Consider the following 14,397-nt stretch of genomic DNA (forward strand, 5'->3'; position numbering starts at 1 on the left):
ATGGTATCAATTGGTGACATTTTAATCCTCTGTGGCCAATCCACTTGATTTCCACATTTGATAAATCAAGGTTATGAAAATTTCTGCTAGCTGCATACCTTTGAGCCCAGTGGATGTAGCTATGTCCAATAACCCAAACAGAGTACATGATGTGAGAAGGTTCTGGTCCAGTCAGATGAAGTGTGGGAATGAAATGGCAGTTGGAACAGTAGGAGTTCACAAAAAAATAATTGTGGAGTTTCTGTGCTCTTGAATCACTAGCAATGATTGGTGGATTCAGATAGTTGAAAACTGAAAGTTAGGGTGTATGGTTATGTTGTGTGAAAGAAGCAATTTGAATGGTTTAAAAAAAGTCACCAAAAGCAAAAATACCCTGTATAGGCTGCTGTATTGACAGGTCAAACATCCTTGCTGAGTTAATTTGCAACATTGTAAGATAAACTTTTGAACCTTAGAGTTCAGTTAGGAGGGAGTTGCTATGGTAACAGATAGAAAGGTTTGAGAGGGGGATGGGTGTTGGTTTGAAAATAGTGAGGGAAGAGTTTTCATTGGTTGAATTAAGGCATATGTGTACAAAGATAGAGATTTTCTATGCCAGTCTTGGTTTCAGTGTATTGAGAGCACACCTTTTCCTCTGCTAAAGAAAAATTGGTGTGTGTGTCTGACACTGTTTTCAATCTCCAAAAGCATTTCTAAAGGTAAGTAATGATTCATTTAATTTAGATAGAGATTTATTTTCTCTATGGAGAATATTTGGAAGCAGATAGTTATGTTTTAGAAGTGAAATTGTATGTTAGTATATAAGTCCTGCGCAGTGTTTTTTACATGTTATTTAAAAATCGATTTTGGGTGCAAATGAATGGTATTTTTATTTGGCCTTTTTTATGATTGCCATGTGCAGTTGATGCATGACTTTAAACATGGGTAATAAGTGATGCACTGGTGGCGCCAGGCTTTTATAAATGAGGCCCTGATTTTGTTTGATGATATTGAGTGGTTTTAGTTAGGTTCTGTGCAGTGTTCCTTACATGTTATTGAAAAATCGATTTTTGGGTACAATTGATTGGTATATGTATTTGGCCCTTATTTATGAATGCCATGTGCAGCTGATGCATGACTTTAAACATGGGTAATAAGTGACGCACTGGTGGCGCAAGGCTTTCATAAATAAGGCTCTGACTTTGTTTGATGATATTGAGTGGTTGTACTTAGGTTCTGTGCAGTGTTCCTTACATGTTATTCAAAAATCGATTTTTGGGTGCAATTGATTGGTATATGTATTTGGCCCTTATTTATGAATGCCATGTGCAGCTGATGCATGACTTTAAACATGGGTAATAAGTGACGCACTGGTGGCGCAAGGCTTTCATAAATAAGGCCCTGACTTTGTTTGATGATTTTGATTGGTTGTACATAGGTTCTGCGCTGTGTTGCTTACATGTTATTGAAAAATCGATTTTTGGGTGCAATTGATTAGTATATGTATTTTGCCCTAATTTATGATTGTCATGTGCAACTGATGCATGACTTTAAACATGGGTAATAAGTGACGCACTGGTGGCGCAAGGCTTTCATAAATAAGGCCTGACTTTGTTTGATGATATTGAGTGGTTGTACTTAGGTTCTGTGCAGTGTTCCTTACATGTTATTCAAAAATCGATTTTTGGGTGCAATTGATTGGTATATGTATTTGGCCCTTATTTATGAATGCCATGTGCAGCTGATGCATGACTTTAAACATGGGTAATACGTGACGCACTGGTGGCGCAAGGCTTTCATAAATAAGGCCCTGACTTTGTTTGATGATATTGAGTGGTTGTACTTAGGTTCTGTGCAGTGTTCCTTACATGTTATTCAAAAATCGATTTTTGGGTGCAATTGATTGGTATATGTATTTGGCCCTTATTTATGAATGCCATGTGCAGCTGATGCATGACTTTAAACATGGGTAATACGTGACGCACTGGTGGCGCAAGGCTTTCATAAATAAGGCCCTGACTTTGTTTGATGATATTGAGTGGTTGTACTTAGGTTTTGCGCAGTGTTTCTTACATGTTATTGAAAAATCGATTTTTGGGTGCAATTGATTGGTATATGTATTTGGCCCTTATTTATGATTGCCATGTGCAGCTGATGCATGACTTTAAACATGGGTAATAAGTGACGCACTGGTGGCGCAAGGCTTTCATAAATAAGGCCCTGACTTTGTTTGATGATATTGATTGGTTGTACTTAGGTTCTGTGCAGTGTTCCTTACATGTTATTCAAAAATCGATTTTTGGGTGCAATTGATTGGTATATGTATTTGGCCCTTATTTATGATTGCCATGTGCAGCTGATGCATGACTTTAAACATGGGTAATAAGTGATGCACTGGTGGTGCAAGGCTTTCATAAATAAGGCTCTGACTTTGTTTGATGATATTGATTGGTTGTACATAGGTTCTGCATAGTGCTTCTTACATGTTAAACAAAAATCGATTTTTGGGTGCAATTGATTGGTATATGTATTTGGCCCTTATTTATGAATGCCATGTGCAGCTGATGCATGACTTTAAACATGGGTAATAAGTGACGCACTGGTGGCGCAAGGCTTTCATAAATAAGGCCCTGACTTTGTTTGATGATATTGATTGGTTGTACTTAGGTTCTGCGCCGTGTTTCTTACATGTTATTGAAAAATCGATTTTTGGGTGCAATTGATTAGTATATGTATTTTGCCCTAATTTATGATTGCCATGTGCAACTGATGCATGACTTTAAACATGGGTAATAAGTGACGCACTGGTGGCGCAAGGCTTTCATAAATAAGGCCTGACTTTGTTTGATGATATTGAGTGGTTGTACTTAGGTTCTGTGCAGTGTTCCTTACATGTTATTCAAAAATCGATTTTTGGGTGCAATTGATTGGTATATGTATTTGGTCCTTATTTATGATTGCCATGTGCAGCTGATGCATGACTTTAAACATGGGTAATAAGTGACGCACTGGTGGCGCAAGGCTTTCATAAATAAGGCTCTGACTTTGTTTGATGATATTGATTGGTTGTACATAGGTTCTGCACAGTGCTTCTTACATGTTATTGAAAAATCGATTTTTGGGTGCAATTGATTGGTATATGTATTTGGCCCTTATTTATGAATGCCATGTGCAGCTGATGCATGACTTTAAACATGGGTAATAAGTGACGCACTGGTGGCGCAAGGCTTTCATAAATAAGGCCCTGACTTTGTTTGATGATATTGAGTGGTTGTACTTAGGTTCTGTGCAGTGTTCCTTACATGTTATTCAAAAATCGATTTTTGGGTGCAATTGATTGGTATATGTATTTGGCCCTTATTTATGAATGCCATGTGCAGCTGATGCATGACTTTAAACATGGGTAATAAGTGACGCACTGGTGGCGCAAGGCTTTCATAAATAAGGCCCTGACTTTGTTTGATGATATTGATTGGTTGTACATAGGTTCTGCGCCGTGTTCCTTACATGTTATTGAAAAATAGATTTTTGGGTGCAATTGATTAGTATATGTATTTTGCCCTAATTTATGATTGCCATGTGCAACTGATGCATGACTTTAAACATGGGTAATAAGTGACGCACTGGTGGCGCAAGGCTTTCATAAATAAGGCCTGACTTTGTTTGATGATATTGAGTGGTTGTACTTAGGTTCTGTGCAGTGTTCCTTACATGTTATTCAAAAATCGATTTTTGGGTGCAATTGATTGGTATATGTATTTGGCCCTTATTTATGATTGCCATGTGCAGCTGATGCATGACTTTAAACATGGGTAATAAGTGACGCACTGGTGGCGCAAGGCTTTGATAAATAAGGCCCTGACTTTGTTTGATGATATTGATTGGTTGTACTTAGGTTCTGCGCCGTGTTCCTTACATGTTATTGAAAAATCGATTTTTGGGTGCAATTGATTAGTATATGTATTTTGCCCTAATTTATGATTGCCATGTGCAACTGATGCATGACTTTAAACATGGGTAATAAGTGACGCACTGGTGGCGCAAGGCTTTCATAAATAAGGCCTGACTTTGTTTGATGATATTGAGTGGTTGTACTTAGGTTCTGTGCAGTGTTCCTTACATGTTATTGAAAAATCGATTTTTGGGTGCAATTGATTGGTATATGTATTTGGCCCTTATTTATGATTGCCATGTGCAGCTGATGCATGACTTTAAACATGGGTAATAAGTGACGCACTGGTGGTGCAAGGCTTTCATAAATAAGGCTCTGACTTTGTTTGATGATATTGATTGGTTGTACTTAGGTTCTGCGCAGTGCTCCTTACATGTTATTCAAAAATCGATTTTTGGGTGCAATTGATTGGTATATGTATTTGGCCCTTATTTATGAATGCCATGTGCAGCTGATGCATGACTTTAAACATGGGTAATAAGTGACGCACTGGTGGCGCAAGGCTTTCATAAATAAGGCCCTGACTTTGTTTGATGATATTGATTGGTTGTACTTAGGTTCTGCACAGTGCTTCTTACATGTTATTGAAAAATCGATTTTTGGGTGCAATTGATTGGTATATGTATTTGGTCCTTATTTATGATTGCCATGTGCAGCTGATGCATGACTTTCAACATGGGTAATACGTGACGCACTGGTGGCGCAAGGCTTTCATAAATAAGGCCCTGACTTTGTTTGATGATATTGAGTGGTTGTACTTAGGTTTTGCGCAGTGTTTCTTACATGTTATTGAAAAATCGATTTTGGGGTGCAATTGATTGGTATATGTATTTGGCCCTTATTTATGATTGCCATGTGCAACTGATGCATGACTTTAAACATGGGTAATAAGTGACGCACTGGTGGCGCAAGGCTTTCATAAATAAGGCCCTGACTTTGTTTGATGATATTGATTGGTTGTACTTAGGTTCTGTGCAGTGTTCCTTACATGTTATTCAAAAATCGATTTTTGGGTGCAATTGATTGGTATATGTATTTGGCCCTTATTTATGATTGCCATGTGCAGCTGATGCATGACTTTAAACATGGGTAATAAGTGACGCACTGGTGGTGCAAGGCTTTCATAAATAAGGCTCTGACTTTGTTTGATGATATTGATTAGTTGTACATAGGTTCTGCACAGTGCTTCTTACATGTTAAACAAAAATCGATTTTTGGGTGCAATTGATTGGTATATGTATTTGGCCCTTATTTATGAATGCCATGTGCAGCTGATGCATGACTTTAAACATGGGTAATAAGTGACGCACTGGTGGCGCAAGGCTTTCATAAATAAGGCCCTGACTTTGTTTGATGATATTGATTGGTTGTACTTAGGTTCTGCGCCGTGTTTCTTACATGTTATTGAAAAATCGATTTTTGGGTGCAATTGATTAGTATATGTATTTTGCCCTAATTTATGATTGCCATGTGCAACTGATGCATGACTTTAAACATGGGTAATAAGTGACGCACTGGTGGCGCAAGGCTTTCATAAATAAGGCCCTGACTTTGTTTGATGATATTGATTGGTTGTACTTAGGTTCTGCGCCGTGTTCCTTACATGTTATTGAAAAATCGATTTTTGGGTGCAATTGATTGGTATATGTATTTGGTCCTTATTTATGATTGCCATGTGCAGCCGATGCATGACTTTCAACATGGGTAATACGTGACGCACTGGTGGCGCAAGGCTTTCATAAATAAGGCCCTGACTTTGTTTGATGAGATTGAGTGGTTGTACTTAGGTTTTGCGCAGTGTTTCTTACATGTTATTGAAAAATCGATTTTGGGGTGCAATTGATTGGTATATGTATTTGGCCCTTATTTATGATTGCCATGTGCAACTGATGCATGACTTTAAACATGGGTAATAAGTGACACACTGGTGGCGCAAGGCTTTCATAAATAAGGCCCTGACTTTGTTTGATGATATTGATTGGTTGTACATAGGTTCTGCGCAGTGTTTCTTACATGTTATTCAAAAATCGATTTTTGGGTGCAATTGATTGGTATATGTATTTGGCCCTTATTTATGATTGCCATGTGCAGCCGTTGCAAGACTTTAAACATGGGTAATAAGTGACGCACTGGTGGCGCAAGGCCTTTATAAATCAGACCCTGACTTTGTTTGATGATATTGAGTGGTTGTACTTAGGTTTTGCGCAGTGTTTCTTACATGTTATTGAAAAATCGATTTTTGGGTGCAATTGATTGGTATTTGCATTTGGCCCTTATTTATGAATGCCATGTGCAGCTGATGCTTGACTTTAAACATGGGTAATAAGTGACGCACTGGTGGCGCAAGGCCTTTAAAAATAAAGCCATGAGTTGCTATTGTATAAACTTAAATATGTTGCAATTTATTGTTTATATTGTTTGCTTTTTAACATTACTTTGTTGTTTGCTAATAGTGGTCTTTCATGTGTTTTTTTAACAGAACAACAGATTCAAATCAACTTCTGAAAAGCAAGCAAAAATGCCTTCAAGGCAAAGAAATATCAAAAATACCATACGGAAAAGGAGAACATCAACAACAGAGTTTATGGAATCCTCTTCAACAACTACTTCAAAAAACACCAGAAAAGCTTCTGGTAAGCCAATTAAGTCTTTTCTTCGTAACATATGTCGTAGGAAAAAAAATGAAATTGCTAATGTGAATATACAGAAAAAGTCAACAAATCTAAAAAGGAAAGAGAAGCCCACAAAAAATGTTTCCATTGGACCAGGAGAGAAGAGAATGGTTAGCAATAGAAGAGTAAATGTTTTTAGGGACATTCGTAGGCGAATGTTTCGCAATAGGGTAGTTTTAAATTTGCTAAAAAATGAAAAGAAAAGTAAACTAAAAGCTGCTTTTTACAAGAAAAAGAAAAGTGTAGAAAAGATTGTTGATCAGGCTTTTGAAGTTAAGAAAAAATTATTTATTTTAATAATCAATAGAATTAGGATACTTAATAAGGCAATGGATGTTTTCAAATCGAACAGTAGATGGAAAAGAATTATTAATCGGAGTAATTTTTGTGAAGTATTTTCTGGTGAATGGATGCATAGTTCAAGTTCTGAGCCTTTTTTTAATGAGGAGAGTTACTTTCAGGAAAATGATTTGGTGCATGCGGTTGACACCAGTGGTCGTGCCTATGAGGTGAAAGATAGTTGTGTGATGGAAAAAGAGAAACTTGTACCTAGAGATGCAGAAGAGGTGTTAGCTGATGAAGTTTTAGGGAGACGTACTAAGGGTCCAGTGTACACATGGAAATGCAGTAGTATTTGTAGTGTGCGACAGGAATCAATTGATTTGCTTCGAAATTTCTTACGTACATATAGTAAAAAAAGTCTCAAACAAAAAATGAAGATCCTGCAAGAGTTAGATCCTTGCAGAGTGAGAGAAAGCACAGGTTTGCAAGGGCATTCACTAGCATGTCTTTCTAGAAAAGTTTGTCGGAGTGTTTTTCATCATTTTAGGATGTTAGCAGTGCATCATAATAACGTAAGGAAATTAGTGAGGAAGTTGTATTATGCAAAAAGTCCTGCACTTAAGCTTAAACAGTTAAATAGTGCTCTTTTGCATGGATCTGAAGTGGATGTGAAGACTATTTGTGAAGAAATTGAGTTTTGTTATTTTGGGAACAAAGAGGACAGTGTAGAAATAGATATAGTAATGGATGGTAATGTAGAAGATAATGGACAAATTTCAAGTATTGAAAAGTTTGATGAGGAAATTATCAAGTTTAAGGTGAAATCAAGTGAGAGGCCTAATGTAACTTGTGTGTGTTGTCGACGGACTCATTATAAAATTCAGACTAGGTTAGTTGATTTATATGCAAAAAGTGAATTGGAAAATAATAGTGAATGGGAGGATTTTGTAAGTTATTTGTTGGTGGAGAATTCTTTTGATTTGAGTTTGGATCAGCGTATTTGCACTTATTGTTTGAAAAAATTAAATGAAAATAGAATGCCTGCAAGAGCAGTTTATAATAATCTTCAGTTGATAGATATTCCTTCTGAATTGATGGATCTAAATACTTATGAATCTATTTTGATTCAATGTGTCCATCCTTTTCAGGCTATTGTACGCATGGAGCCTAAGACAGGGAAATTGCCTCCATCAGATTTACTGAGAGGATTAAAGGGAAGAGTTGTTTATTTGCCTCTAGATGTAAAGAAAAATATTAATACAATTGGTGTAGAAAGAGTAGAAGAAGATCCTTTAGTTATTCTAGTTAATGGGGTTCCAACAAAGAGTAAGAAAATTTGGCAAGATTTAGTGGATGTTAAAAAAGTCAAGAAGGCAACGTTGTATTTAGTTAAAAACAATGAGTACTACAAACATGTAAGTGTTGGAGTTGAGGAAACAGCTACAGAAGAAGATAGTGATTCTTCAGTTGGTCAAATTGAAAAAGTTGATGTGTCTAGAACTGAAGAAATATATGAACATTATACTGTTCATCCTTTACATTCCAAAGAAGTAATGGGAAATGCAATTGACTTGTTTCAAATGAAGGCAGCAAAAGGAAGTCCCATTAGTGTATGGGAAGAAAGTTTGGAAGCTCGTTGTTTTCCACAATTATTTCCAACAGGTTGTGGTGGACGATATGATGATCGACCAGTTCAAATTCCTGCAGCTGAATACCGGACTCTAAGATTATATGCAGAAGATCCAAGGTTTCGTCAATGCATTCCATATTTATTTCATCTACTGTTTGAAAGTGATTTGTCTGGGCTTTCTTATGCAGTTAATCATATATTAAAAAGTGGACCTCATTTGCAAAATGTATGTGCAAGGGACTTTATGGAGAAAGTTAATCTGCAAGACAGTATTTTGGAATCTCAGCTAATCAATCTCATGGCATGTCAACGTGGAACCAATGAGTATTGGTTTCGTCGTCATGGAGAATTGAAATGTATGCTAAGAAACTTAGGAACTCCTACATGGTTCCTCACTCTTAGCTGTGCTGAGTATGCATGGGACGATTTACTTCAATTTCTACGAGAGGCAAATGAAAACATACCAAATATAGAATTGAAAACACCAGGAGAACTGTGTTCTTTAGATCCAGTGAATGTTTGCAGATATTTTAATCATAGATTTGAAGCTATGATGTCTTTTATTACCAACAAAAAAAATCCTCCCCTTGGAGAGGTTTTGGATTTCTTTTGGAGGAAGGAATATCAAGCGAGAGGTGCTCCTCATATACATATGTTGTTGTGGATTAAAGATGCACCCAAATTTGGATCAGATTCAGATGAAACAGTGATGAGTTTCATTGAAGAGTATTCAACATGTGCTGTTCCAAAATCTACTGAAGAAAACAATTTAAGGCAACAAGTTTTACGTTTTCAATCTCATCGTTGTGGAAAGTACTGTCGTCGAAAATTTAAAAACAAGGAAAAGTACTACACGAAATGTCGTTTTGCATTTCCTCGACCAGTGATTTCTAAGGGAAGAGTAAATAATTTGATGTCATCTCTACGACATACTGTGACGAGAAAATCTCCCAAAAACACATATAATTTGAAAAGAAATGAAGAATCTAAGTACATCAACGATTACAACCCAGTGATTTTATCCATGTGGAATGCTAACATGGATATTCAGTTCGTTGCTGACAACTCTATTGCTGTGGCTCGATATGTGACATCTTACATCACCAAAAAAGAAAAGACAGAACTGAAGGAAATGTGGGAGGACATTTCACATGAAAAGAGTCTAAGCAAGAAATTATACAGTTTCAGTCTGAAGATGTTGTCACATCGAGAAATTGGAGCATATGAATGTTCTGATCGGTTATCATCAGCAAGTCTCTATGCCAAATCAAGAACAATCATTTGGGTGAGTCTTGGTCTTGCTGCCACACGAAACCGAGTTTTGAAATCTGTACAAGAAATTGAATATTTGGCGGAAAAAGAACCAAACAGTACAGATATTTTGAAGACAAATATGTTGGATACATACTATCCAAATAGAAGTACTCACCTTGAGAACATATGTTTGTATGAAGTTCTTCAAAACTACAGTTATAAGAGGAACATCACAGAAGATATCAATAATGGAAAATATGCACTCATTGGCTATGAAGGATGTCTAGTGAAGCAGAAAAAAGGCCATTTGATTAATCATCGAAAATTGAGTTGTGAAGTTCCAGACAAAAGAGAATTTTACTACTTAGCTCTTTTGCAACTCTTTAAGCCATGGCGTACAGAAGAGGAACTACTTGGAGATTTTCTCTGTTATGAAGACTCTTTTAATGCAACTAAGGATACCATAGAATGTCCTATTTTTCTAAATTATCTGCAAATGTTGAATGAAGAAATGGAGCAAGAAACCACAATTGCTGAAGAGATAGCTAGAAACAGTTCTCAAGATAGTCAGAGTTCTACTTCATTGAGCCAGGATCCACTAGGAGGACCAATTATCCAAAATGAAGCTGCCACTGCCATGGATGAGGTGGAAAGAGCTATGGAACAAGCTCAAGAGGATGGAGTTAACTTAGAAGATTTGGTAACGCAACTAAACATTGAGCAGAAAAAGATATATGATGAAGTCACAGAGCAGATTGAACATGGATTCAGACATGAGAAAAAAGAGTGCTCATGTATATTATTTGACCCTGTCCGACTGTATGTAAGTGGAGAAGCGGGGACAGGAAAAAGTTTTCTAATTAAAGCCGTTGCAAGTTATCTGCAGAAAAGGACTGATTCACCACTGTCTTGTGTTGTAACTGCTCCAACTGGTCTGGCAGCACATAACATTAAAGGGATTACTCTACATCGTTTATTGATGCTGCCAGTTGAACATGATAATAAATTGCATTACAACAAGCTATCTGGAGATGCGTGTTCTGAAGTTTCAAGAGTCTTGAAGAAAATGAAACTTCTTATCATAGATGAAGTAAGCATGGTCTCAAATCTAATGCTTGCTTTTGTGCATTTGAGAATGCAAGAAATTCTTAAAACAGACTATGATGTGTTATTTGGAGGAAAACACATTATTGTTTTTGGAGATCTATTGCAGTTGACTCCAGTAAAAGGACAACCAGTGTTTAAAATGCTCACGCATGAAGATACCAGGAAGTCCCTTGGAAGCATTGGAAATGTTAATATATGGCTAAATTTTAAATATGCTGAACTGCTTCAAAATATGCGACAGGCCAAGGATGAAGATTATAAAAATATTCTACAAGATGTAAGAATTGGAAAAATGACTGAGAAAGGTAAAAAAGCTTTGCATAGTCGATTAATTTCAAATTTGTATCCAAATGACAACATTCTTCCAGAGAATATTTTTAAAAAAATGACTGAGAAGAAATCTGGGATATGTTTGATGCCAACTCTGCAAGAATGTTCCATCTTCAACCAAAAAATGTTAGACTTAGAAAATGAAGAGATTGTGAAACTAGAAGCAATAGATAAAATAGAGCATATGGGTGCAACAATTGTTTTGTCAGAAAATTTGAAAATTAAATTGCATTCATTGGAGAAAAGTATTTCAAAAACAGCTGGTTTTGAAAAGACTCTGAATGTGTGTTTAAATTGTCGTATCATTTTGAGAAGGAATTTAAATGTTGAAAGCGGTCTGGTAAATGGAGCAATGGGTTATGTTGTTGATTTTGTGAATTACAGAAATAGAGATGGAATTGAATTTTTAAAAATAAAATTTGATGGCATTGAACAAGTACAACAAATAAGTCGTTGTTCTGCTAGATTTTTACTTGTAAAAGACTTATATGTTCGCCGAAAACAGTTTCCTGTTTGTTTGGCGTATGCAGTGACAATTCATAAATCTCAAGGTTTAAGTGTAGATAGTGCATTGGTGAACATTGGAAGATCTGTGTTTAAAGAGGGTATGGCATATGTGGCATTATCTCGAGTCAGAACTTTATCAGGATTGTATTTGATTGCGTGTGATGAGACAAAGATTTCTGCAGATCTAGATTGTGTTAAAGAATACAATAGGTTAAGAAGAGAGTATGCTCCACATTTGCCTCAATATCCTCTGTTTGAAAAACGTGTGGTAGGCCGAAAAAGAAGAAATGAGGATAATTGTAGTGAGGTAGTTGCAAAAAGACAAAAAGTAGAGAAAACTGTAATTGAAAACAGGAAGAAAAAGAATTGTGGAGAAAATGTTGTTGGATTTCAGTTTGAAAACAGTTCTGGTGTCAACTGCTATGCTAATGTAGTGGTTAATGTTGTTTTTTTTCTTAAAAGTTTACAAGAACAGATTGTTGAAAATCGGGATCAAAGATTGTGTGGTTTATTGAATTCTGTGTTTCAGAAATGTAGCAGTGTTACAGCACAAATAGAAAGTGTAACAGAAATTCGAAATATTTTAGATTTGTGTTCTGGTCAAGATAAATTTTCACAGAACATTCAGCAGGATTGTCAGGAATTTTTAATGTATATGTTTGGTGTTTTGGAAGATGAAGGTGTAGATGTAGATAATCTTTTCAGTCTTTCTTATCAATGGCAGCATGACTGCCACAATTGTAGTTTATCAAGTACTACTACAATAGACACTGAAAGATTTATATATTTGACTTTACCAGACTGTAAATCAGTGTCTTTTAAAAATCTAGTTAAAGCAGCAGATCATAATATGGTGTGTACCCAATGTAACTGTACAATGCTGTCCACATTATTTATACAAAGGTATGGGCAGTATATCATTTTAGTTTTCCAACGATGTAGACCTGATGGAACTAAATTGACAACTTCTATCAAAAATTTTGTGGCTTCTCAGTTATCAATTTCTGGAAGGACCTTTACAACTGAAGCTATTATTTATCATGATGGACCTTCGACCACCTCAGGACATTATACATGCTACTTAAAATCTGAAAATGGATGGAGTTACTGCAATGATTGTCATTTAACTTATAAACAACGTTTGCCTTATGACTCTACAAATTCTTATCTAGTGTTTTTAAAACCAAAGTTTTAGTAAAGGGAATTGGCCTTTGAAGACGGGAATAGTTAATAAAAGTTAGTTAGTTAGTTAGTTAATCTAATATTTGAAATTATTTATCTCATGTAGATACTTTAAGTGGATCTCAAAGTAAAAAATACTGATATATCTGACACAAATTGGCCGTGAGGAAAATGTAAGATATGATGTTGTTAGATCTTTTTTCATAGGAAGTTGATGAAATCGAAGTTATAGAGCACAGGAGACTTTTTTCACCAAAAGGACCTTCACTATCTGCAATCTCATGTAGATACTTTAAGTGGATCTCAAAGTAAAAAATACCGATATATCTGACACAAATTGGCCGTGAGGATTGTGTATGGTATGATGTTTTTAGATCTTTTTTCATAGGAAGTCGATGAAATGGAACTTATAAAGAACAGCAGACTTTTTTTCTACCAAAAGGACCTTCACTATCTTCTACTTGGCCTCATGGAAAAGTAAGTGAATCAAAGATTAGTGTACATATATGAGATGTATGTTTGAATGGGTTTTTTTAAACACAATCTTTTAGATTGTGTTTTTTTTTTCCCGCTGTTATATGATGAAGACTTTGAACTCACTAATTTAAGTGGAATTCAATATATTCTGAGAACAGCAAAAATAAATAATGTAACATATTGTAGAAGTTATTGTGTTGTTTGCTTTATGTAATTTATATTGTGTTCACATTATTATGCACTCATTTTCTTCTTCACCCTTATTTACCTCTCTTTACTAATTTACACTCTTTTTTCATTGCTGTTTCTTTACTGTACTTCATTCACAACTTCTTAATGTAATAAGAACTATCTGCATTTCCTCAGTTCCTTCCACCACTTTTTATCTTTTTTATATTCTCTTAGTACCACTGCTTTAGTTTCCTAACCCTCTTTCTCTTTCTCCATTTTTTTTTCTTTCACACTCATTGTACTGTAGTTCAGTTAGTTCTTCCTTTTGTCTTTCTTTTACTCTCTCTCTTCTTTCTCTCTATTACTCCCCATGTGTTGCCCTTATTCACTTATATGTACCCTGTTTCACCCCTCTTTACTTATATTCACTGATATTTACTTTCCCTCAATCACTGCTATTCTTTTCCTCTGATTCCGTCACTACCTGTCATTCTCATACTTATCTGTCCTTCTTTTTACTTTCAATATCCATTTATATTCTCCCTTAACCTCTACTTTAGTGTTCTTCCTATTTCTTCTTTCTTTTGCTCCCTTATTCATTTTTCTTTTCTCAGTTACTTCCTTTTAAACTTTTTATCTGTCTTACTATCTATTACACAGTCACTCCTTCATTTTTTTTTTCTTTTTTTTTTGTTAGTGCGCTGACGGTACGCGCACGGGTGCGCGCACCGGAAGCGCACCAAAGTGAAATATAAAAAAAAAATATTTTAAATTAAAAATATTATCTCAATATACATTATAGTGTTCATTTTTACAAAAACATACTTTAGCAATTCACTAAAAAACACATAGGT

At 35.7% G+C, this 14,397-nt stretch overlaps 1 protein-coding gene across 1 annotated transcript; it reads left to right on the forward strand.

Annotated features, from left to right (window-relative positions):
• Positions 1–593: 593 nt before the first annotated feature.
• LOC147723077 (uncharacterized) lies at positions 594–13,949 on the forward strand. Its single transcript, XM_086966921.1, has 2 exons — positions 594–698; positions 6,411–13,949. The coding sequence occupies exon 2, from the start codon at positions 6,450–6,452 to the stop codon at positions 12,906–12,908; it is 6,459 nt and encodes a 2,152-aa protein (XP_086823047.1). The 5' UTR covers positions 594–698; positions 6,411–6,449; the 3' UTR covers positions 12,909–13,949.
• The last annotated feature ends 448 nt before the right edge of the window (positions 13,950–14,397 follow it).

The sequence above is a fragment of the Lissotriton vulgaris genome, chromosome 4_1 (assembly GCF_964263255.1).
Source record: "Lissotriton vulgaris chromosome 4_1, aLisVul1.2, whole genome shotgun sequence".
In the NCBI taxonomy this organism is placed as follows: domain Eukaryota; kingdom Metazoa; phylum Chordata; class Amphibia; order Caudata; family Salamandridae; genus Lissotriton; species Lissotriton vulgaris.